We start from the raw sequence: 26,500 nt of genomic DNA, 5'->3' as shown, positions 1-26,500 counted from the left end.
CCAATCGTCAGGAAATATGCAAGATCTCAAAGATTTATTAAACAGGTCACATAACGGACCTAAAAAAAAATATCAACACACTCACAAATTAACTTAGCAGAGATATTGTCTAACCCAGTAGATTTAGTTTTCGACAGTCTATTTAGATGGGTAAAAACAATACTGCTAGTAGTTGGACGAAAAGAGAATTTGTTGAAGTTTTCAGGAAAATTGTTTAAATAAGTAGACACTTCGTCCGAAGTAGAAGGTATTTTGCGGGCTAGTCTGGGCCCAATAGTTGAAAAATGTTCGTTAAAGGTATTGGAAATCTCGTTAGAATTACAGATGATATATCATGTTTACTTTGACTTTCTTTACCAGCTGGTTGTTCTGACGACGGGACATGAGGTGATTAATAGTTTTCCAAGTCCTTCGAGAGTTTCCTTTGGATTGAATAAGACTATTATGATAACAGCATGCCTTAGTGGTTTTTACTTTATTGTTGATTTTATTTCGTAATTTTCTGTAATTAGCCCAGTCATGAGGATTCTTTGTTTTTACCGCCTTCTTTTTAGCAGCATCTTGACAGCGCCTATCATTCTTCAAGACTGAATTAATCCGGGGTGAGTTATTAAATTTAGCACGTCTGGTTCGAATTGGAGCATAAGAATTGACAACACGCAAAAATTTAGTTTTCCAGTTAGACCAAACCAAATTTGGATCTTCAGATTCATCGAAAGACCAGTCTTGTTGAGAGATTTCATTTCGAAAATTATCTCGATTAAAATTTCGAAAATTTCTATAAGAGATGTGAGAGTGTCCTTTAGATGGTAAATCAGAAGAAAGTTTTCGATAAACATAGACGAGGCTATGACGCTGATGCCAATATGGGAGACTCCGGAACCGCTTACCTTATCTGCATGATTAGTAAAAATCAAATCAATTAGTGTAGATGAGGATTCAGTAACACGAGTTGGTTCATTTATCATATAGTACCGAAATCTCGAGTAAATGACGAGTGTTTACATCAGGTGAAGGAGAGGCCAAATTACAGTTTAAGTCACCCAACAAATAGTATTCAGGGCAAGAGAATCAACCTTGCATGTCGATAAATGACTCATAACTTAAGAATAAATCGGTAGCAGGCGCGTAGCGTCCTATACGCATATACGCACGTGCGTACTTGAAGTGACCAGAACATTTTGAAATTTTTAGCAATTGTTTCTATTTTTTAACATTTTACTTGTACGCAACCAAGATTTCGTGATGAAAGCACCACTTTGATTAAATTCTAAAAACTAAAACACAAGCTATACCATGTTCTAACTTAGTTTTGCATTGTACCTTTTTTGCCCAAACATGCAGTGTTGTTTGGCCAGCGTGCAACAAAAAGGCGAAGTTGCAAAGGAGCGACGTTCCAAGAACGTTCTTGACAAAGGAGCGACGTTCCAAGAACGTTCTTGACAAAGGAGCGACGTTCCGAGAACGTTCTTGACAATTCCAGTCACGCTAACACAACCAAAACAATGTTTTGTTTGCGCCAAGTTTGCTCAAAATAAGGGCAAGACGCTTTGTTCTTTGCTTTTATTCACACAACTATTTCGACAAGAAATAAAGAACGCAGTGTTTTTCGCTCAGTTTACTTAGGTTTCTAGATCATATGTACTTGTGCGTACTTGAAAAAATGACCACGCTACGCGCCTGGGTAGGAGAAAAGGGAGGTCTGTACCGTGTCGCTATCAGAAAAGGCCTAGAGTTCGGTTTACGAATTTCTATGATTAAATTTTCAAGATGAATTACGTTTAGATCTGAGCGCACTACATAAGAATTAGAAGACTTAAACCTACTCCTCCGCCATTTCTACTTCTGTCACGACGGATAAATTCGTAGCCAGGTATATGGAGCTCGGAACTTTTTATGGATTCGTCAAGTTTTGTTTCGTTAATTGCCAGAATATCAACAGAAAACTCAGAAAGAAGGACTCTAATTTCGTCAATATGTTTGACGAGACTGTTCATGTTCAAACAGGCCATTTTAAAACCACACTTTGCTGGTAAAAAACTAGACGCATTGGAAAGACTCGAATTAACAGATGTACTTCGTTTTCAACGGGTTCTGGCAACGTTAGTGAAACAAGAATATTATCAGCATTATCAGCCTTCATGGAATTAGGAAATCAATTACATCGTGAAAAATTTACAAAGTTCTTTTGCAATAACTCGTTGCCTTCCCTATTAAGGTGCAGGCCACCTTTGTTAAGTCACTTGAAGTGATGTTGGCGTGGCTGATGAGTTTCCAATTATTTTGCTTGCAAAATTGTTTTAGACATCTGTAATCATCATTCCTTGCAGTAAGTTCAGATCATGAACTATTTCAGACTCGGAAGCATCCAGGCTATCAGTTCACAGCGTGAGACAAACATACTTCCGTGATTTCACACATATTATACAGTTATAATAGGCCATTTTCGATATATTAAATATTCAGCTTGAAAGTGAGGCAGTGAGGACAAAGACAACAGAAACACATGGGAATTAACGTGAAAAATATTTACATATCATCCACTTTCCTTTGTCTTTGTCCTCACTGACTCGCTATCAAGCTGAATTTTAATATATCGAAAAAGGCCTATTAGTTAAATCATTTTCCACTGGGTAGCTCAATAAATGTTGGTAATATTTATCCAACGGATGGTGATTTATCCGCTGGATAGCACTATACTACCTTTGAACAACTGAGGACAGAATAACAAAGTTTCACTGAAAGACTCTTTGCCACGAGGCCGGAGTACAAAACACTGTTTGAGAAATATCAAAAGTGAGACGAACCATTCTTTATCCGACCAACTTACCTTCTGTCCTACCATGAACACTCCTAGGGCTTGAAAAAAGGGTAACAAGAACAACTGCAAGAAAAACAGACATCTTTCCTTCTGTTAAAGAAGTTCAATTAAAGAATTTGTGGTCGCAAATGATGGGTACGTGTTTTGACTACAGCTGCACTTCGGGCATGCCTTAAAATCAGACTGGAGCATTCTTTGTTTATTGCTGTCAATCATCGTCTCGGTATCCACGAAAATAACACACAGAAAGACAGAAGCCGACAAAAAAAAATCAAAATACACCAATCACAAAGTGGGATGTGGTGCTGTATTGTTCAGCGACCACGATGGCCGGTGACAATGTGCGCTTCTTTGTTATGACCCACAATTGTGATGCACAATTTCTCCGAAAAACAAGTCCTTATGTAAATTAGTTCTAAGAAATGTTATTAACATTCTTCGTTTCTCAAATTGCATTCAGTCATAAACCACAAAAGGTCTTGTCATTTATTAACATAAGTGTTAGGATTTACGACGAGACACTGAAGCGTAACACAACTTTAATCCACTGGACTCGGCTACTTACAAAGGGGATGTATACGAGTGAAATGCTACGACGTACAAAAACCTTCGATAACAAGAGCAGGAACAACAACGAAAGTCACATGACACTCTAAGTCCTACACACTAGGGTGGGGTTAGTATAACTATTCACAGGTCCAGTCTCTCAGGCTTCTTTATCACTCTTCCAGTACGAGTACGGGCTGTAACAATAAGCAAACACCCAAATAACCATCCCCAGAAACTGTTTGTTCCTTAAGATGAGAAAAAGGTCATCAACTTAATATTTCCTCATCTGTAGATAAAAAGAAAAGTTAAATTATTGACACATTGTCACGGCTCTGGTGTTTTCGAAACATGGATGGGAATAGTTTCGAAAGAAACTGTGGTGCTGCGTCGGTGGGAGATGGATAATTGGGTTATCAACGGAGGCGTTGTCAATTAAAATTTTGTTACCGTAGATTTTAAAGACATGAGCTGATATTTTAAGAAACAACACAACACTTTTTAAATTTAAAAACATGTTTCGACAGAAACTTCTGTCATCACAGTTTAAATTACAAAGTACAGAGTTGAATATATAGTGTGAACCAAAATGCTAATTAGGTGTAAGAACAAAAGGAAACATGACAATGTAAAAGATTACAAGGAAAGTTTTAAATTAACATGGTAAAGTTGATGCTTAAGTGTAGGTTTCTCCCATTGAATATGAATGGCTTCTTTTATCTTAAGTTGGAAGGTGGTAGAAGCGTGATCAAGGATGCTGAAACAGTCATTAGAGTACAAAGTGCGGCAATGCTCAGAATTATGTAAATGTTTGAAGACGTGCGAGGTCCTATCACTGAAAGTGTGCTCACGTACGCGCGTGGAAAAATGCCGGGTAGTTTCGCCGACATAGCAGGCACTACCGCCCGCACACAAAAACTTGTATACCACACCCACACGGAGCCCACTAAGGACAGGATCCTTCACATTGAACATGTTGCCGATTTTAAATGATGAGAAAACTAACTTAATATCAATATTATTACAATAACGTTTAGCAAAAAGGCGAACCTTTTTCTGCGTGATAAAAGAAAAAGGACCAATGTAAGGTAATTTAAAGTAAAAGGTACGTATAGTGTCAGAGACGGATTCCGGGGCATTTTGGTCCACACTATATATTCAACTCTGTACTTTGTAATTTAAACTGAAGATGACAGAGGTTTCTATCGAAACATGTTTTTAAATTTAAAAAGTGTGGTGTTGTTTCTTAAAATATCGATATCCCTGCTACTATCCAGACCTTTTGGCAATATCATCTACATGAGCTGACGTCTCGACCGTCAGCCCTTCGTCATTCGTTAAGACGGAGGGTTAACGCTCGAAACGTCAGCTCATTTGTTTGAAACGTTCTACGGTGGCAAAATTTAATTGTCAACGCCTCAGTTGATAAACCCAATTCTCGTTTACGAACCAGTTTATTGACCGAAAACCAGAAACAAATGTTTTCTCTTGTCTTTGCTCCTTACTGCCAAACAATTTAAGGTTTCATTTTTTTCAAATCTTTTCTTTTGAAACAAACAAAAAAACAATCCAAAGTAGCTCAAACTTACTAGGACGGCACCATTCTCGTTCCTAGAGCTGCGATTCCGTGGCCAGCGCCACGGATCGAGAGCCAGCTGAGAAAGGTGTTTTGATTGGCTGTTGAAGCTACAAAGGATCAATCCGGAAGTGAAATACAGATATCGACATGCCTGATGTAAGATCACCAACAAGGTGGTTCTCAAGCGTGAAAGACCTAGTTTGCAGAACTTGTAACGGCAATATTGTTTTATAAAAACCACCTGATAGACATAAATAAGCTAGACATACAGTTTTGTGGCATCCCATTTAACACATGATTTTCGTCATGTTTATTGTAATAATGGGAGAAAATGCAGGTGGCGCTCTACGGTGGGTGCTACTTTTGACTGCAAGGACAAGAGAAAGGCTCTCTATCGAATGACAACCATTGTTTAACATTCTAGGAGTTTTTAAAAAATTATTAACAATAGAGATATCAAGCCGATTATGGGGGGTTGGAGTTATCATTATGACCTATTAAAAAGTACCTAGTTTGGGTCGACTATTTTTTAGCTAACCCTCTCTCAGGCTTAGTGAGGAAAGAAACAAATATATGCTTACAAGTGCTTTTGCTAGACAACTCTCAGGATTCGTTCACAAGTATTCCATGTTGTAGTTTTTTGACAGTAACTGAGTAACCCAACATTTCCATGTGCTTTTGACATGTTGTTTTTGAAACTTGACAGCCTTGTCTGTATTTTTATTGACAGCTGATGTGAAATCATTTTGAGATGCATTGTGTCTTAGACCAATCAGGTATTGCCGTTGCTGGTGCAACGGGACTCGCTGAACACTAGTCGCACTAAAGATCGGACAGTCTCCCTATTTTTCCCGCCGAAACCCCTCCATTCCCCCTCCCACTCAGTAGTTATGTCGCTCTCCCCCAGTTCGCGCTCGCTGTTTAAAAACAAAGATGGCGGCAGTTTGTGCTCGATCCCGACGATCAAACGGGAAAATAGCGGACTGTGAACACAAGGGCACCCAACGAATCTGTTCCTCACATTATCTGTTCCCCAGAGGAATCTTGCTGGCTGGCAAAAATACAGGTGTTTCGATGAGCTGGCTGGGAAATTTTGTTATTGATAGAGGTTTTGCCTGGGAATTACTGACTTTTTCTAGCATTTCAACCCGAGCTGGCTGTAGAAACTCTGAAGACTAAGGACGACTAAAAAAAAAAAGGAAAAAGGGACCCCTTCCCTCTCCCAGAGAATAGTCACAAACATACGACGGCTGGTCAGAGTGATTGCGCTTTTGGAAAAAACCTGTTTTGTCCCGGTTTTGTCGCTTTTGTTCGGTCGTTTTGGATCGAGGGATTTGAAAGCGCGCGGAATTCCTGGGTGGGAAATAAATTTGATCAGCTGGCTGGGAAACCAACCAATTTTATCTAGCTGGCTGGGAAATTTCTTGTGTGTCTTGCTGGGAAAAAGGAACAGATAATGTTTTCCCAGCAACACTGAAAAACACCTGAAAATGCCTTAATAACATTTATTTTCATTAACTGGGGTATAATAATACATTTTACAACAAATTGGTCGTTGGGTGCCCCTGTGAACAGTCTAAGATAATATTGCAATTCCGTCTATAACAAAGAATGTTATAGTTTTTTGCGACTTTGATCGATAATAGTTCTCTAATTACCTAATACGCCACTGATCATTGAATCTTACGCTTAGGGTTTAAAATTTGGAGCAAATTGTTTACCTTCAGGAATCAATTACAGTATTGGACATACATGGGGTACCAGAAGGGGTTCCTGCAACCTAATCCTCAGGACTCTTTTCCCTAAGTGAAGGAAAAGACCCCTGGGAACGAGGCTAACGGTTCCTGGCAACGGAACGCAAACGGACATTTGGACAGCGCCTTTATGTAAGGACGTTCGCGCCCAAAACGTTCCCACGTACAGATGTTTTTAAAACTTGCCACGCAGAAAGGTAATGATCTACGTTTGCCAAAAAGGCAAAAAAAATGGGGAGGGCACCGCGCTCGTTTTCGAGATCATGAGGTGCACTTTTAGAAGCTTGCGTTATTTTAAGACCATCTTTGCTTACAACTGTCAGCAATACCTAGAGCTACATTCGTGAAATTTAGATCAGGTAAACGTACTCAATTCAACATAACTAATACAACTAAACAAACTTTTGCAGCTGATTTCTTTTTCTGAGGTAATATAGACCTTGAAAAACGATACATATTAGTCTAAGAAAGAGAGACGTCGCACGAGAGCATAAAAGGCGAAATATTTGTAACTTCTCACGCACAAATTTTTTTGTCTTTTGTTAAAATAGACAAAATCAGAAAAGGAAGTGATCTACGGAAAGAAAACTGGGGGTCACCGAGCATTCAAGAGAGTAAAATCGCTGCGAAGTTCTCAAAGCGATTGTCTTTTCGCACTGTCACGCCATTGCGTGACATTTCAGATAAGACCTGGGTCCACAGCTATCCCACAATGCCACATACTTTCACGTTCCATTCTTGTGGAAAATGTTTGCACCTTTAGCATCGTGTTTACCTTCGTGGTCTGCGATGCATGACGTATGCGTGACATGCGTGAAAAAATGCGCAGTAGCAATGGGCGCGAACGTCCTTAAACACGATTATGTTTAAAGCTGCAAAGCTTATGGGGTCGTGTGTTTACAAAAGACGTTTAAATAAAATAAAATAAGATTCCCTTCAATTACAAACTACTATACGCCTAAACTAAAAATCCCTATTGCGTAAAAGAGCTAAAAACTAATAACAATTACGATTGTATATGCAAGATATAGCTAAAAATTTATATCAAATCATGGTCACTAAAATCTGAAATTGATGTAGCATAAATACTAAAATTTAAGAAAAAATTTCATTATCTTTTAATTTGGTTGGCAAAGATTTACAACTCGCGTCTACAATTGAATAATCATTGACCAAGGTTTTATTCCATAGAACCCATAGAACCGCGCTTCTATATCTAATCGAAAAATGGACAAATCTTGAGTTTGAACGAGGTAAAAAACATAGTCAGGTGTCCCAGATGGATATGTCGATGTTCTTCTACAGCCGATTATACTGTGGCATAGGTAGATTTTCCCAATGAGCCTTGTGCATCAGTTTTAAATAATGCAATCTTACCGGTATATTGTAGCAGAGTGGATGCTAGTTCGCAATCTTTAAGGCCTCTTCATGCAGAGTGTCTGATCCTAAATTAAAAATTATCTTCGCGGCTGTACTGTGTAGCTGTTCTATGGAATTAAACAGTTCCTGGTTACTACAGCATCCCCACAAAGCTAAGCCATAGGTGACAGTCATTAGAATTACAGTAAGATAAAATGCTTCTAAAATATTCTTAGATAAGAATTTGCACCTCTTTAGCAAGGCTAACTTTATGGCATTCGGTTAAGTGCACTTTTTACGAGGTCGTGCGAAGAACATAGCACTCGATTACTGACTAAGCTTAAACGCTCGTTTCAGTGGTTAGACCTAATCACTCTTTTAAAATTTTAGCTTTCATTTTACGTTTCGGTTAACTACACTTTCTAACTGGATCGTGTAAGGAATATAGCACTAGTTTACTGAGCGCTCGTTTCAGTGATCAGGTCTAGGCACTCTTTTAACTGAAATTTTAGCTTTCATACTTTTTACAGTTCGGTTAACTAGACTTTTTTACGAGATCGTGTGAAGAATATAGCACTCGTTTAAGGGCTCTTTTCAGTGATTAGGCCTAAGCAATCCTTTAAAATTTTAGCTTTCATTTGACGGTTCGGTTAACTACACTTTTTACGAGATCGTGTGAAGAAGGGTGGTAGTGACCACTGCGTAGCAGCGTATCTTTCCTCAGTTACTAACATATTCTAGGGAAAGGGGTGGTAGTGACCACTGCGTAGCCGCGTAGCCACTTCTTTCCTGACTAACATATTTTAGGGGAGAGGGGTGGTAATGACAACTGCGTAGCCGATTAACCATCACTTTTCAAGATCTCTTTTGGAGTGGCGGGGTAATTAGCAGTTACTCCGGTGAACGATTTTAGTCCCAGCAAATCGGATGAAATTCACAAAATAATATGCACTGTTTATCGTCATTACTTGTCATGTTACTCACAGAAGAAAGCATTCGTCGGCTATATTGGAATCCAACGTTAGTACCCAGTTACTCACGTCCACGACAGTCCCAAACTCGACCCAGTCCCTTTACAAGATGGCGGATTCTTGGTTGTTCGGGAGCTTTCAAGTTCACGTCCTGATTACGTGTACCGTTAGACGTTAGGCATGTTTGGGCTGCTCGCAAAGTTATCAGAGTTTGTTTTGGGGTCTGAAAGAGGCAAGGATGCAAATTCTGTTGGCTCACAAAACGATTCACCGGACAAAGGATCAGCTGTCAAAACTAACGCCGATTCACACTTGTCACACAATGCAAAATTAAGGAGGGATCTTTTTGGCAAAGTAACCCAATTATACGATGGCGCAGGGGTAATTGAAAACGACGTTTACTTCACGTTTGATAGGATCATTGGCGGTGCTCGACCGGAAGTGGGCACAGAAGTTCTTGTCGAGGCTTTCCGTGAAACGGAAGTGGCAGGCTGGAGGGCTACTCGAGTCCAAGTGATGTCAGAATGGAAACTTGGCGAAACTGAGAAAGCTTTTACTGGAGAAACTTTAATTGGTTCAATAACAAACATAGAGCATGATGTTGGAGTCGTTGATGACGAAATCAGTTTTAAAATGTCATGTGTGAGATTGGGCTATGTGCCTTTTCCAGGGGACTGGGTCAAGTTGGATGTGGATAGGACCCCAGATGGAACAGCTGAGGTCAGTGGGGTCATGCCGCTGCGTGAAAAGAACCTCACAGGGGTGGTGACATATGTGTCCTCCAGGGTTGGATACATTGATGGAGAAGTGTATTTTACTTATGGAGTTTGTGTGCGCAGGTATCGGCCTCAAAAAGGCGACACTGTTAATGTGACAGCTGTAGAGTCTAAACAAGGTAATGCTGTGTGGAGAGCTATCAAAGTCGAACCAAGAAGAACAAGTTCCACAGCATGGAGGTAGGTCATACAGGGGTGTACTCAGCTACTGTACCACTGTCAGTATGATGGCTGCCAGAGCCTGCTGTCCTTTCAGCCAGCACTCATGATTACCACAACTGTGGTAAACTGAGGGAGTTAACAAGGTAAACTGTGGTAAACTGAGGAAGTTAACTGAGGGAGTTAACAAGTTAACATTGTCAACTTAAGTCTCTTCTGCAGAATGACAACTGCAGCACAAATTTCTTTGCACTTGTATTGTTGCAAGTTTACCAATGAGAGCTACATTTTAATTGAGCCAACTTCCAGCCAGTTGGCTCATTTAGTTAAGCATCGGACTACTATGCAGGAGCTGGTCTCAGGATCAAAAACTCTGGCTGGTCCAACACTCAGGGTCTTTAAATAACAGAGGAGAAAATGCTGCCTTTGTAATGACATCTTCAAATGATTTGACTCTCCAGTCTTCTTGGATAAGGGACGATAAACTGTAGGCCCCCTCTCACATCCCTCCAATGTTCATGACCCTGTGTGACATAAAAGAATCCACACTATTCGCGAAGAGTAGGGCATTGAGTTCTCTGTGTTGCAGTCAGTGTCCTATTAGGGAGCTTAAGCATGCATGTTTTTGAGACGCGGACGGCAACCGGAAGTTAGCTGTTTCCCCTTTTGACTTGTCTTCACACAACCACATTTACATTGCTAAGTATCTTTTCTCCATTAGAGATGATTAGTATAAGAATCTGGGAGACACCACTGCCCTGGCAAGTGAACTTCCGGTTGCCGTCCGCATCTCAAAAACGTGTCTGCTTAAGCTCCCTACTAGCTACACCAAGCTACTCTAAAATCTGAGGATAAATAAAGAGATGATGATGATGATAAAAGGTCACCTTTCTTGTTGCTGATCAAATTGAAGAATCTTTGGATGAGAATACACATGTAGGTATGGGGAGGAAGGAGAAGGAAGGTTTCCCACTAACTGTCATCCAGGATTGCACAATCAAGTAAAAAAAATTAATAAAATACAAAAAAAAATCCAGGATTGCACCTTATTAGATGCATGTAGATATTTTTAAGCATCACAAAGTATCCTCTTACTCTTCTCAACTGTGACATTACTTGTATCCAGAAATATACCCGATAAACGCCACAAAGTGTCCCCATAAATCCACTGTTCAAATAAACAAAATGTTTTGATTACCTAACTTTCAAATAAAACGAAACCTTATGTTCTCCATTGATATTTTCTTAATTTATGTTATTTAGTTCTTTTTCCCTTGGGGAAGAGAGGTTGCAGTATTTGTTGGGCTGCCTGTGACTGCCCGGAAAAGTATTACGGAGAATAGCAGAGTGCTCGTGAATATGGCTTAAATGTGAACGATTTAAGAGTGTAACACTAAATTGTAGTAAATGCATAGTTGATGTTTAGACTTTTACCTTTTACCTTGGCCAGGGACACAGGCCTTATACTAAGTGAGCTTGCCCAGGCAATGGCAGATAGAGCCCTGTGGCGTGGTGTTGTACCTGCAGTCTCAATGGTAGTCAAATTATGGATGGTTTACATGTAATAGGACACCTCCTGATGCTTATCAAAATCTGCATGCATCCAGTTAGGTGCAATCCTAGACATACTGTACCGGTAATTGGCCAAGTGTGGAATATGATTCAAAATTCACTCTGCCAACTAAGGCCTTGACCAGTCAGCCCAACCACAACTGGATTAACTTTCCCAACAGTGTTGACTTCATTCATTTTTGTTTTAGACCATCACCGCACTCACAACTGTTCATGGGAGGTAAAATGGCTGAGCTTTTGAGCAACAAGGAAGGTTTAACGATAACAGATCAACTTGACCTTGGAAATATCTTAATAGGAGAATCAAAGTCACTGACTGCCTGGATTAGGTAATTTTGCACAACATGTTTGATGAATGTAGAAATAATAATAATAATAATAATAATAATAATAATAATAATAATGAATTAATTAATTACTGGAAATATCTTCTCTCCTTTAAGGAATACTAAGGTCTTGTACAATTAACACGTTCCCTAAATGTTAATTGAAAAAACTGCAAATACATTAATTCCTACAAAGCTTTTGTTTGAAAATGTATAAGCTAAAAGTTTGTTTTATCTTGTTTACCCAGCAACCAGAGTGAAAATGGACACATTTTTCAATCTTGCACATCCATTAGGAATGATGACCAGTTTTCTGTTGAGCTAAGTTCTAATGATCCCATGACACATTCAGAGATAAAGGAGAGACATGAAATTATTGGAACTCTGTCGGTGGAAGACATGTTGCTTCATGGTTCTTTGTTAGCACCAGGCATGGAGATACCACCCAAGCAAGCAAAGCAAGTCAGTGTAAAATTCACTGCAAAGTATGTTTTTTTTGGTTTTTAGAGTCATAATGTCTTGTGTTCCTGACTGGCTTTGTTTAACAGCAAAATAATAATCTTTCAATAGTAATAAAATTATATATATTTAATGCATACAAACAAGCCTATGGGCCTTTAACCCTTTCACTGCCGAGGGCTCCCCCATTGACGAGTAAAATCGTCTGGCGTTAGACAGAGTAAAATCTATAAGTGTCAATTTGCATTTTTGGCGGTGAAAGGGTTAAATTACGCAGCAGCCATGTTGAGTCGTGAGGGATTGAAAACTTTTGTTTTGCCCCAACGAAACTCGTTCCCGAACATTTTAACACCAGGCTCAGGGTACGAAATCTCTTGTCTATGGCCAATACGGCTGCTGCCCGAACAAGACCCATTGAAGCTGATTGGCATGTAGAAAAAAAGTAATTTATTGACACGGCCATTAAAATTGCGTTCGGTCTGTATTATTCATTACCAAGAGTAACATGTGCTGAGTTTGGACGACATGAATTCAGGAGGTGGGTGAGGTGTTGCTTTGAAATTTTAAAATTTTCATTTGCATTTATGGTGGAACTTGGTATTGCCTATTAGTGACAACTATGACAATGACAATGGAAGTGCTGCAAAACAAGGAATTGTGAATGTAATTTTTGCAGTAGAATTTCTCTACTCTCTCTTTAATCCATTCACTCCTCAAGCATCCCAGGACACCCACAGTTGGCGAGTAAAATCGTCTCGCATTAGAAGGAGTAAAATTAAATCTGTTAAGTCTCACTCCAAGGAGTCAATGGGTTAATGGGAGAACCATAGTTTTTGACTGGTTAATCCATTCACTCCTCAAGCATCCCAGGACACCCACAGTTGACGAGTAAAATCGTCTCGCATTAGAAGGAGTAAAATTAAATCTGTTAAGTCTCACTCCAAGGAGTCAATGGGTTAATGGGAGAACCATAGTTTTTGACTGGTTAATCCATTCACTCCTCAAGCATCCCAGGACACCCACAGTTGACGAGTAAAATCGTCAGGCATTAGACAGAGTACAATCTGTTAAGTCTCTCAATTATGGGTTAAACCTACAGTGAAATAGCTTAGTCTGAGATCTTTTGAAGGATAATAAATTATGAGTACATTGACATTGAATATTCATCCTCTGGAAATACCGTAATGCCTTTGCAACTTAACAAATTCAAGTTGTGGGGTACTTCATACTGAACATCCTCAGAAAGCTGATAAAATCAGTTTTTGAAAGGGTATTTTTTGTTTGAATTGCTTTCACTACCTATACTTCTTTAACATTTTTGAGAAAGGTATCAGGGTAAAAACACCCAAAATGCCCAAAAAGTGGAATGGAACATTGCAATAACCACTTTAAACTGTTGAACAATGTAAAACAAATACAGCAAAAGGAAAAAGAATTATGGATGGACACAAATGGACAAGATTGAAATGGATTGCATTTGGGTAAGCTTGAAAAAGTCATCCTGACGTTTTTCAAGTTTATGGCAAATCGCCTGGATAAAGGTAGTTTTTGTTCAGAATCATCTTGTTTGTGATGTAATCATAATTTTGTCAGTAAAGGAATTCCCTTACTTTTATGATTAACTTACGATTTCCTCTAAACACCCAAAAGTAACGTGATATTGCCCCTTTTCATTTAATTGCAGGGGTAAATCAAAATCTACAGCAAACCCTACCTGTGTCATTTTATCAATGGCTGGCACTTTTAGACAATAGAGCAAGTGTAACTAATGATGTTGATGTTGATGAACTTTATTCAAGTGTCAATTAGTTGTCAATTAGCACTGAGGCACAAACTGGGGACAGTGTACAGAAGTCAAATCAAATCAACGTAGAGCAATTCACTTAGTGATTGGTTCAAAGTTCTCGCGCCATTTTTTCAACCAATCAGAAGTGAAACCAAAGCCAATAGTGGCTACCGTCTGCACATTTTCCCGCGCTTTGTGTCAGCTACGTGTAATTACCTCGAGTTTTGATTGGTTTACTGGATTGTCTCCGTCCTTTTTGATTGGCCAAAGTAATTTCTTTGGTTTTGGTTTTACGACACTCGATTGAATCTCGCTCTATGCCCCAAAATGCCGCTAATTAGATGTACGCGGATTTCAATAAGCGCCACGAAGTGTCCCAAGTGCTACTCCTCAAGGAAAGATAAAAGCTGCATTTACCCAAAGCTAAAAATAACGCAAACTTTTACCCTCACCTCATTGTTGGAAATAGGTAGCAGAAGCATGCAGAAGTTTAACCTCCATCGTAGTTTATATGTTACGTCATGGGTATATGACCTGATGACTAAGGGTGCTTTCCTTTTGTCAGAACTTGCCTGCCAGACCCAACAGTTTGTAAAGAAAATGCAACAATTTGAAGAAACAATTGCATGATAATACCTCGCATTCTTCTGGAGGAGTATACATGTATGTTATCCTCGAAGTGTGTTACTTTGAAGGAGTTAGTCCTTCCAAATGCCCGGTTTAGCCTGTCAGTTCTGTCAACTACAAAGCGCCCTAAGATAATGTGAGCTTGGAATCAGAATACTAGAAACTCAATATCTCGGATTCAAATTTTAATAAGTAAAAGATTTACTTTTTATACGTTTTAGAAACCTCGGTCGAGTGAATCATCTTTTGGTATTTGCCTTTAATGGATTTGAAATTGGACGTTATGTTACCGCTGATGTTCATGACAGCGACCAAGCCATGTTAAGACCATCCGCTCCATATCGAAGGTCCTATAGTCGAACCATAAACGCGCGGAAAAAGGCTGCTAATGGATTGAGTGGAGAAGATTGCATTATACCAGGAGAGAAGCCGCTCAGGTACAGCGAATTAAAGCTTTATAATGCAATCTCTTTTTTTACAAATTTTGCCTTATTAGCATGAGATCGTTGTATTCGAATCAGTCCTTTTTTGTTTTACAGAAAGCGTAAGCTGTTTCTTCCAGTTAAGCTTGGCCAGTATAACATTCCAAGAGACATTCGAAGATGTGTTCTTGATTGTGAAGATCTGGGAACTGTTATCCAGGCATTGAGAGAGGTACGTTGAAGAAGACATTCTTGAGTTTTCTTCAGGCACTCGTTCAAAGCATTCCCTTAGATGGGATGAAACATTTATTTTTTGTAAGGATTTGCCTAAGGCAAGTGCAGCCAACTTTAAAGTTGGAGCAAGTACGTTTTCAGTTCGACACAAGCGCAAAAAAATCGTACTCCAAACCTATAATAGAACATTAGGTCTCTTAAAAATGTACATGTAATTTCACCTATTTATCAGCCTGCGAACAGAAACCTCTCATATGACTTTTAACAGATAAAAGTGACTTTATCACACCTGGTTCTTTTTTGGTACAGGATTCCACAGGTTTGATATATGAACCACTGACGGTCTTGTTCCAGCATACGCAGCCTGCCTTTTTCCCAATTCAATCAATTGTCCTGTTACTTCTATTAAACTTGAATAATCAAGGAGCTTTGACATTGAGGAACTAGAAATGAGATTAGTGTGGAACTGTATCTATTGGCAATTGGATCCGACAGAAAAGGACGCCATGAAGTAAAGCGGGTCATACTGTAGAATATAAATAAAATAAATGTACAGTTGAATTGAGGGTTAAGCCGCGGCTACACTAGCGATTTTTTGCTGGCGCTGGTGATTCGATTTTTTCAAATTATATCGCGTCGTCGGCGCGGGATGAAAATCACACGTGTAGCCACCCTTGAGCTGGCGAAGCGACAGGTGAAAAAATCGCAAAAAAAAAGTCGCCAGAGTTGAAACTTTCACGACAAAATCGAAGAGATAGTTGCCCGTGTAGCCACCCTGCAATTTTTTGCCCCCGCTTGCAATGCGACTAAAGAGTATTTACCCAATGAAATTAAACTAGCAATGTTTCTTTATATTGTCCAGGTCTCTTGAAGTATGGGATTCGCGCGGCCTTCAATTTGTCGCCTAAATTTGTGACAAGTGTAGCCACCCTCGTGCGCAGGTGACTCGACAAAATTTGAATAAAAGCGCATCACCGGGCCTTACTGTTGGTATTTGGCCGTGTTAGAAGTCCATAACCAAGAAGTCTCAGAGATGTAATGCGGCCAATCAGTTTTCGCTATTATCTATTTTTAGGATGGCTACTGGTAGATTTTTGAGGGGGGGAAAAAAAAAAACATGTAGCAGTATTGTGTTCCTTGCGCGATCCGTGATTTTGCATGAAGCTCGAGCAATCGCTCGTGCGGCTACTTGATTGCAGACCAATCAGAGGCGTTATAGTTATCAGGCCTAATCTGATTGACCATAATTTGGCGGGACCCGTATTCTAAATTTAGATAATACAGTAAACTGATGGGCCAAGGCCAAATGAGAAAGATCGACACTTCTGGAATATGGGCTTCTGGCTGTGTCTTTTTTCGGGAGGGGCTACCAAATCGAATCCGGCTGCCCAATGTAGAGGTGAAACCACTGAAGGTTCATTTGCCATAACGCTTTCTTCTGCTTCTTGTCCTAGCCATTGTCCTTAAAGAATTACGCTGCTAGGTTTTCAGCTCTTCTTTATGCCGAGGAGCTGCAGATGGAAATTGATATGAGAGAGTTCGACATGGAATCGGTGAGTCAATCCGATGTTTATCCGAACATTGTCGATAACGCTCGGTGTTCACCGTTAAAGTTGCCATTTTAGCTCGATAAACTGACAGAGGACTTATACGTATTATTCCAAAATGGCTGCCATTTTAGTATTCTTTTGTTTGATTGCATATTGGCCCTTTTGACCTCGTTCTTGGTTAAATATTCTCAGTTTGAAATTTTAATTTTAAAGCGAGGCCAATTTGCAAGGAGGCATTGTGGCCCAGTGATTCGGGCGCTTGCCTTGAGATCCGGAGATTCCGGGTTCAAGACCCGCTCTGACCACTCGTTGAATTTGATCCTCGTAGTCCCTGGTTCAACTTCCTAGTTGCACTTGTAAATAGCCAAGTGGTTTGCCTCTGGCCAGTTGGGATTCTTAACAGTTGTAGCTGTTGTGTTCTGTTGTTTCATTGATTCACTAATAGAGGCCATTTTGGAATAACTTTAAAGGTGTATTAGAGCGATTTTCAATTAAGTGTCGTTAAACCAAAACCAAAGTAATTACTTTAGCCAATCAGAATGGACTGAGATAATCCGGTAAACCAATCAAAACTCGAATTAATTACACGAAGCCGACACAAAGCGCGGGAAAATGTGCACGCGCGAGCCACGATTGTTTTTGGTTTCACTTGTGATTGGTTGAAAAAGTGGCGCGAGAACTTTGAACCAATCACGGAGTGAACTAATCATAAGCCAAAGCAATTTGCTAATTACTTTCGACACTTAATTGAAAACCACTCTAACACCATAGAGTGGTTTTCAATTCTGACGACAGTGACGCTGAAAGCGAGAAAGTGAGAAAAGCGCCATCGAAAGTTTCGACCTTAGGGCCGCCATATGGTTTGCAATTTCACGCGGTAGGAATCTAGCTACCAGTTAGCAGCGCGATCTCATGGCGTGATCTTTCGACAACATCATTAGCAATCATGAAGCGTTTGAACACAGACATGATAGTCAATGCTGGTGAATGACAGTTGAAGCTATCATCGACTATCATCAACTATCTCACCATTTCAATGGGTTAAAGATACCTGTTTCGTTTTATCTCGTTGTCAGGTCAGAATGAATGTTTGCCGCGGCGGTGAATATCTTAGTCTTCAAGTTCCGGGATTAGCCGAAGGCAGGCCCTCGCTTTTGCTCGGAGATAAAGTCATCGCATCATTGACAGGTTACGGAGCTCTATGTTCACGTTATATTTGCCCCTCTTTTAAGTAGCAGGTATACCTATTTCACGCGGTCCATGAACGGTCGATGCCATGTTCCATGTTCACTGTGCTATTCTTAGGGTAGGTTCGATTGACCGTATTCCGAAATAGGAATATATGGAACAGAAGTTAGAAATCCTTTGTTGTACGGAGATTCACATTTAAAATTGTCCAACATATCCTAAATTTGCTATTTTTAACATATCTTTTTATTATTGTTTCTTCAAAACCTCAGACATACCGTTTTGAATCATCACTCCACGTATTCACCCTTGGTAACCAAGCCTTTCGTTCATCTTGGTCTGAGACTATAGTACTGTAGTTGAAATTGAAAACAGGAACTATGTCATCTTACCATCGTACAGACAGAAATGGTTAAAAGAGTAGTTTTAGTTTAGGTTTGGAAAAAGTTGAGCTATTCTTGGTTTTTACGCACCTGATTAATGGCCTTCCAGTTTCCCTAAACTAAAGAAACTGCTTGCGTATGAACGAAGGTCGATTGTGGAGAATTAGTTTGGAACACCAAGAAAGCCAGATATGTCCAGGTTTGACCCTAATTAGATGCACGTGGATTTCAATAAGCGTCACGAAGTGTCCCCTTTCTCTTTTAGCCAACTTCAATATCACTTGTGTCTCAGAATACAGACAATTTATGTCACAAAGTGTCCCCCAAATGCTGCTCTTTAAGTGAAGATTAACTGCTGCATTTACCCAAAGCTAAAAATAACGCTAACCTTTACCCTTACCTTATTGTTGAAAATAGGTAGCAAATGCTTAGACTTAAAGGGACACTTTGTGTTGGATGTCAAAATTAGGAGTGCATCTAATTAGGGTCAAACCTGGACATAAGTGGTGAGAAAGCCCCCGTACAAAGAAAACACTTTTTTTCTTCAAAGTAAAAACTGGCACTTTGTGTTGAAGGGAAGTGTGTACTACAAGAATAACCGCGGCAGCGGCAAATTAAGGCGGTTTCAGATTAAACAGTGCGACGGGACTGAAGTCCAAAATGCTGGTACTTTTTATAAACGAAATGCCAGCACCAAGTATGCAAAGAATATGAGATCTTTGGTTCATCTCTTAATATCTTTGGTCCAAGGCGCTCAACCGCTCAACTCAACCGCACAAGATTGTTTCATCCTTTACTATGCTTGACATCCTGAGAGAGCACGGTCACATGGCTCTTTTTCCCAGCTCGAGCCTGGAACGCTTCTATCCGGGCCTTAATCTTTAATACAATTTTCCATCATTTTAGTGTGGAACAATAGTTTGTTCTTTCTGTTTGTTTAACAGGAAGTTCCTCGGATGCTCCCAAATACGAAGGCTTCATTCATGAGGTCAGTGGCAACTTGTGGCAAGTTTTTTGTAGGAAGCCGTATTTTCTTGACAAAAATCTTACTCAAATTAAACGCGACGACCCTAATAAATGCTGAGTCAAAACTGCTAATTTTGAATTTTGGAGCAAACTCAGAGTGCACGCTAAACCTGTAAGTGAACTTGAAAATGATTAACATTTCAGCCTCGAAGCCAATATTTCTCGACTCCCTTTTATTTTCTTCAATCTTTCTGAGTTTAGCATTTTACTAGTAACCACACGTCTTCTCAGGGGGCTATTCACTAAGACATCTACCATGGCACTGTAATAATTTACGGTATCAAAACAGTATCGTACACTATTAGGACTATATACATGTATTACGCTAAGACAACTTGAATCTCATGGAAGACAACACGCAGCTCAGTTGACAATGTAGGATAAAGCGCTGTTTTACTGCACTACGACATGTACGCAATGCGTGCCAATTTTTTGTTTGGTTGAAGATGGTAAGGAGAGAGGAGAGTTGTTGTGAACTAATTTGACTGGCCAGTTGTCATGGTTTTTGCGACCTTTTAAATTTAGATAGTTTTTTTGGAAACAAGTTTGCGAAAAATGTAATTTGTGATAATCCTGATTAGCATAAATTGATATTTTGCCAGCACATGATCACGGTTTGTACTTGGCGATCGTTTAGCGAATGAGGGATTCTACGGTCAGCCTTTCGCCTCGTGCACAAGTCCTGTTTCTTTTATTGTTCTATCGAGCTAAATTAATGTTGAATGCCTTCGTTAAGCGGTATATGATAGGGTTCATTTACATTTGCAAGTAGTATCTTTCAATAAGAATACCCAAGAACCCCGAGGGTCGCACCACTGCCTTGGTCGGGGGTACAAGTTACCCGGTTTTTTCCACCTGCGGTGTTTTAGGGGTTTTCGTGTCCGGCTCTAGTGCATTGCTTTTCTCTTTAATTTAGAGCTGATGTAGAAATATTTTTGTACCTATTCCAAAGCTTAATAAATGGCACGGTGGTTTGGCTGGCCAACGCGCCCGTATATCATCTAGCTTGAGTGTCCGGTTGAGAAGTGGACGCAAAATCTGGTCTGTGTGTTTTCAAAGGCATCGTTGAATCAGCGTTAATTCTCCTGCATCGCTAAATCTGGAAGTATCTACCTGTGAATTTTGTTTTTTACTTTAGTCAAGCCGTTATTGCGCGATTTTTCAAACTTTTTTCCGTTTCCATTTGTTGTTCTGCAGGTTCGAAAGGATGACATTTTGCTGAAGTTTAGCGAGGAATTCCACAATCGCTTTGCTATGCAAGAATGTGACATCATGTTCTATTTTAACAGGTAAGAGTTAATTTGCTTTCAAGTCTGGTGCTTGTCAACTTTGTATAAACAAAACGCGCGTGCCTTATATTTCATTAGGGAGTTTAAGCACAGACGACGGCTACTGTAACGAAAACGGTACTCCAAAATAGAACTTGACGCTATCGCAAGTATTTCGCAATTATTCCGTCATGTTCACCTTGAAGAATACAGGCGAACTATCCTGTAACTGGATGACTACGAATGGTTTTTAAGTCAAAACAGGAAATGACTGTTTCGTGGTTATATGCTCACGTTGTCGTCAAAACCTAAAATTTGGTGATTTCACGTTGTTGTTTTGTGAAGTACGGCAGAGAAATGCACGGAACTTCGTGCTGCACATCCAACACGATTATTTTTTCCTTATTTAACTAATCATATTCTTGCTTTGTGGCATTGCCGTAGCCTTCGTCGACAGCGCACCTTTACGTCTTCTGTGAAACTGTTCATTATTTCGGGTTTTTCAAATATTGAAACAAGAAAGAGACCTTGTTTTTTAGTATTCAATGAGCCAAACTTGTTAGAGCTTTCCGTAGACAGAAGTTCTTTATCTGGTAAAATAACTGCAACCTTTTTCCTGGTTAAGCAAAAGACCTTTCATTCTTATACGTGGCGCTTTAAGCTAAGTTGAATTTTTAAGACGAACGGACAAAGAACGATGAAAACAAGAGGAAGGTTGTGACGAGAACGTATCTGCCCACGTAAGGATTCCTGTCACTGATATTTACGTGAAGCGTCGCAGGCTGACAGATCTGAAATTTTCAACTATCGGAGCGTGAATCTCCAGTTAGAAGCGCGCTGACGGTTATTTTTTCGTGTTATTTCATGGTTGTCACTTTTTTTTGTCATTCAACAACCTGCATTTGTCTTACGAACCTAATAGATATTCAACAGCCTGAAAGTCCTGGGAGGTTTTGATAAAGCAGCATGGAAGAGCGGAGCTGATGAATTAAATTGAAAGGGCTTTATACAGATAAATCACTCCAATGAGGGATTTTATTGAAACAAACACAAAAACGAATTAATGCAAATGAATTTTCATTTGTAGTTTTCATTACAATAGGGCCGTTTATACGAGAGAAAATAAGCCGCGGCTTACATAAGACTCGAACACCCCGTATAAATGGTACAAAATCTACGTTCACAGCTTTCTCAAGCCGCGACTTATTCTGACCTGGGAGTTTATACTCGTATAAATAGTTCCTTTCGTGTATTATGTACGCCGCGGCCAGAGTAAGCCGCGGCCTATTTTCTCTCGTATAAACGGCCCTAATATGAATTTCAGTAGAATCTCGCTCTTTTCTTTTTTTTTTTTTTTTTTTAAGAAATCAAATCCATTCTCTGGGCAAATTGATTTAAATTTCCAACAAATATCTCTTATCAAAAAATGAAATTCTGTTTATTCCAATAACCATGTGCTGCAATTTAAGTGTTTTGAAGTTATGAAAGTACACTTATTAAAAGCAGCACGTCAAAAATCAGACATTTTCAGCTTCATTACATCCCTCAGGAGGCTTTGAACTACCTTCTTCCTCATCCAACTCGACTTCACATTTTGCTGATAACGTTTCAGGAGCAACAGACGAATGGGCGGTTAATGACCCAGCTTCACAACGGTCGAACTTCTTTGAAATCTCAGTCTTAGTTGAAATATCAGTCCCCTGGTTGCTGTCATTACACGGACGCTGTGGTTTGTGAATTAACAAATAGATTCCATGTTGCCGTGCGTCTGTTCAGTAATAGATCACAGATGGCGTCAAAATGTGGTAGGAACAAAAAAGTGGCACACGAGGCGATAGCCGAGTGTGTCACTGATGTTCTTACCACATTTTGACGTCTTCTGTGATCTATTACTGAACAGACCCACGGCTACATGGAATCTATTTGTTTTATATAATAAAGAATTAAACTTTATTCGCATAAAAGCTGATGCGGGTGACGTCAATCGTGCGTCTGTCCTCTAATAGATCATAGGCAAGAACCAATCAAAATCCATGAATAACTTGGGTTATTATATAATTGACCCTCGATTCCTGCGTCTTTACGTAACCTCTTTACCGTTTTCCCCAGCATTTTGTGGCCCACTGGACAATTTCCACACCAATCTGCAAAATGTTTAAAAAATTTTATTAGGCTATTTTTACAACCTAACGTACATAATTTGCTATTTAATAAAATAACTTACTATAATTATCAAAATACTTGAATCCACGTCTAGGAGACAAGTAGAACGCGTCTTTCGCCACTCCAAACTCGGGACACCTGGGCAAATATTTGTTGTACAGCTGAACGGTGACAGCGTCAAAGTGAACTGTTGTTTGCGTAATGCCCAATTCGCAGTTTTGCATAAGAAAGAGCTCCTCGTAGCTGTCTACGACAGGAACGCTTGAACAGACTGCTGGTGCGTAGAAAAAGTTGTTAACAAGAATCAAAACAACTAAAAGAATGAAACAAGTTAAGTCCCTTGAGGACGCCATAAATGATTCGAAGTCTATTGTTTCTCAAAAACATGTGAAAATCACGCCGTTATGCGATGAATCTTTTCAAAAGTCTGTATTTCAAAACCCTGTGAGAATCACACTATTATGTCAATTCCATTGTGTTCGTTTCGATCGCACGAATGTGTGAGCCTCCAAATTAGCCAATACTTGTTCCCCTGAACAAAAGATCTTAATTATTGAATCATTGTAGTATGGGCGGTACAACAGCGGCAGAAAAGTCAGTTTTATTTTTACAATATCAAGACAGATTGGTGTATTTTACATTTTATAAAGATCAGTCAGGCATAGAACGTCGACCGTCGAACGTCGGTGTTAGGGAGTTTAAGCAAAGCCTACGGCTACGGGCAACGCCACAAAGCAAGAACATGATTGGTTAAAAAAGGAAAATAATCGAGTGGCACGTGCAGCACAAAGTTCCGTGCATTTCTCTGCCGTACTTCACAAAACAACAACGTGAAATCACCAAATTTTAGGTTTTGACGACAACGTGAGCATATAACGACGAAGCAGTCCTTTTCTGTTTTGACTTTAAAACCGATCGTACCCATCCAGTTATAGGATAGTTCGCCCGCATTGTCTATGGTGAACAAGACGTAATAATCGCGAAATACTTGCAATAGCGCAAAGTTATATTTTGGACTGCCGTTTTCGTTGCCGTAGCCGTCGCCTTTGCTTAAACTCTCTATTAATCCATATACTACGGTCCTCGGGATGTATATGGATTAATACCTCCGTTTTCACTACTTATCTCGTACTTGTTTTTTGAGGGGTATATGACACTTTATATCATTGAAAAAAATGTGACTGGGTCATCAGTAACTGTAAATAAGAGCTTTCCCTTCTTTAAAACAACAAATTTTGGCTTGAGCAGCTTGTATCAGTACCTTTTGTCGCCTACTAAAAGTCTCTAAAGACCGTCAGAAGGTCATTCTTTTAACTCTTGCTGGAATTTCTGTGGGCCTTTGTAGTGTTCGTCACAAAGTGTCCATCCGGATCTTGACAGATTTAATAGCGCTTATCGGAGTTATCAGCGGTTTTGCCACATAAACGAGGCGAAGGGGTCATTTTGTATTGAATTGACCCTTAATCCTCTTTTGCTTGAAGTTTTAAACAAAAGAAAATGTGCATGCAGGCTCAACTCCAATAAGGTCGAAATGAATCATACTGAACTCCGGATAAAGCTATGATCCTCGCAGTTATGGACGCAATTTTAGCAATTCCGTAGAGAAGCCGGAAAAATCCTGGACTTTAACGGGGTTTGAACCCGTGGCCTTGCGATACCGGTGCGACGCTCCAGCCAACTGAGCTATGAAGCCACTGACGTTGGGAGTGGTCATTTGTGGGTTCTAATTTTTCGGTGAGGAATGAATCAATGTATATTATTCATTTCGTATATCATTTCGTTCATTGATTCATTCCTCACGGGAAAATTAGAACCCACAAATGACTAACTCCCAACGTCAGTGGCGTCATAGCTCAGTTGGTTAGAGTGTCGCACCATTCTCGCGAGGTCACGGGTTCAAACCCCGTTGAAGTCCTGAATTTTTCAGTCTTCTCTACGCAATTGGTAAAATTGCATCCATAACTGCGAGGATCATAGCTTTACTTGATTAAATATGAAAAAATGCAATTATACAAGATTACATTGGCTTTTTAAGACAAATGTCAAAGTCATTTTAAGAATAAGATTTAACCGTAATTTTCAGAGACGCTACAATCAAATCAGCCAATTTTGGTGTAAGGGGCATTTTCATTCCGTTCACAAAGCAAAGAAAATTTAATGCCAGTTCGCAGACAACAAGCCGAGACACTATGAAAATCTAAATGTAATCTTCCTTCCCTCTTAACCATCGTAAAACGTTCCTGATTTTCCTCGCGGTAACTTGGAGCCGATCGTCCTCCACAGAAATGACAAAAACAATCAATACTTACGTGACGTCCAGGGCCGGGAAAAAATACGCAGCAGGGATCTCAGGTGCAAGACATAACGCAAAGCAAAGGCATGCAGCCGGTGCAAAGCGCGCCAGGAAAAAGGTGCGCGTTCTTTTGCCTCTGATTGGTTAAAAATTCGGGAAATGATTTTCAAGCCGTTTGCTGGAGGTAGTAATGCAAAACAAAAGCAATAGAAAAATAACTTGCAAAACTCGACAAAAACCGTGCCTCTTTTAGAAAGATTGTTACTGAAGGTAGAAATTATAGTTGTTTCAGCATGAACAAAGTGATGGAGGCATGGGCTAATGGAGTAGAACTTTGATGATTATAACTTTGATGTTGTTTTCCCTCTGGTAGAACCACACTAAGACGAGCGCATCGAGCGGTGGAATTTGCTGTATCATTGGGAGAACAAGGTATGCAGATTCTCAGACAGGAACATTTATTGCGAGCTCTGGTGTCACTAAGACTTGGTTCCGAGTTTGTGCGGGACAATTAACTAGTGAAATACTTAACATGATGCAATAAGAGTTTCTTCCCCGATAATCAACAGTGAATGATGAAATGGTATATGAAGTGAATCATTCCTCACGGGACCATTAGAACCCACAAATGACCAGCTCCCAACGTCAGTGGCTTCATAGCTCAGTTGGTTAGAGCGTCGCACCGGAATCGCGAGGTCACGGGTTCAAACCCCGTTGAAGTCCTGAATTTTTCAGGCTTCTCTACGCAATTGCAAAAATTGCGCTCATAACTGCGAAGATCATAGCTTCACTTGATTTCATATCCGCAGTTCATATATGATTCATTTCATATACCATTTCATCATTGATTCATTCCTCACGGGACCATTAGAACCCACAAATGACCAGCTCCCAACGTCGGTGGCTTCATAGCTCAGTTGGTTAGAGCGTCGCACCGGAATCGCGAGGTCACCGGTTCAAACCCCGTTGAAGTCCTGAATTTTTCAGGCTTCTCTACGCAATTGCAAAAATTGCTCTCATAACTGCGAAGATCATAGCTTTACTTGAAATCAACAGTGAGCTGTTTATTCACTGAACAGGTTCGGACAAAATGCATTAAAATGGAGCGAAACCAGTACAAAAAAAAAACATTGTTCCCTTTCTGATTTTCAATAGAAAATTATTAGCGTAGCCACACATCTTTGGCTCGCTCCCAACGCCGTTACGAGACAAGTGAGACTCGTACCGAGTCGCTATTT

At 39.8% G+C, this 26,500-nt stretch overlaps 2 protein-coding genes across 2 annotated transcripts in view; one reads left to right on the top strand and one right to left on the bottom strand.

The window, feature by feature from the left end:
* LOC138055266 (uncharacterized) overlaps nt 1–3,017 on the bottom strand; it is a 30,792-nt gene extending 27,775 nt beyond the window's left edge. Inside the window, exon 1 of the mRNA XM_068901244.1 lies at nt 2,831–3,017. Coding sequence (XP_068757345.1) covers nt 2,831–2,903 — 73 coding nt within the window. The 5' untranslated portion in view covers nt 2,904–3,017. The remainder of the gene's footprint in view (nt 1–2,830) is intronic.
* A 6,049-nt stretch (nt 3,018–9,066) lies between these two features.
* The window catches only part of LOC138057494 (RNA helicase Mov10l1-like), a 32,337-nt gene continuing 14,903 nt past the window's right edge, over nt 9,067–26,500 (top strand). The window contains exons 1-10 of the mRNA XM_068903504.1: nt 9,067–9,986; nt 11,726–11,866; nt 12,112–12,348; nt 14,957–15,172; nt 15,275–15,389; nt 16,846–16,944; nt 18,018–18,129; nt 19,457–19,500; nt 20,736–20,827; nt 25,636–25,694. Coding sequence (XP_068759605.1) covers nt 9,211–9,986; nt 11,726–11,866; nt 12,112–12,348; nt 14,957–15,172; nt 15,275–15,389; nt 16,846–16,944; nt 18,018–18,129; nt 19,457–19,500; nt 20,736–20,827; nt 25,636–25,694 — 1,891 coding nt within the window. The 5' untranslated portion in view covers nt 9,067–9,210. The remainder of the gene's footprint in view (nt 9,987–11,725; nt 11,867–12,111; nt 12,349–14,956; nt 15,173–15,274; nt 15,390–16,845; nt 16,945–18,017; nt 18,130–19,456; nt 19,501–20,735; nt 20,828–25,635; nt 25,695–26,500) is intronic.

This window comes from Montipora capricornis, chromosome 7 (genome assembly GCF_036669925.1).
Source record: "Montipora capricornis isolate CH-2021 chromosome 7, ASM3666992v2, whole genome shotgun sequence".
Taxonomy (NCBI): Eukaryota; Metazoa; Cnidaria; class Anthozoa; order Scleractinia; family Acroporidae; genus Montipora; species Montipora capricornis.
The sequence above is the reverse complement of the archived record's forward strand: the minus strand, read 5'-3'. Positions and strand labels throughout refer to the sequence as shown.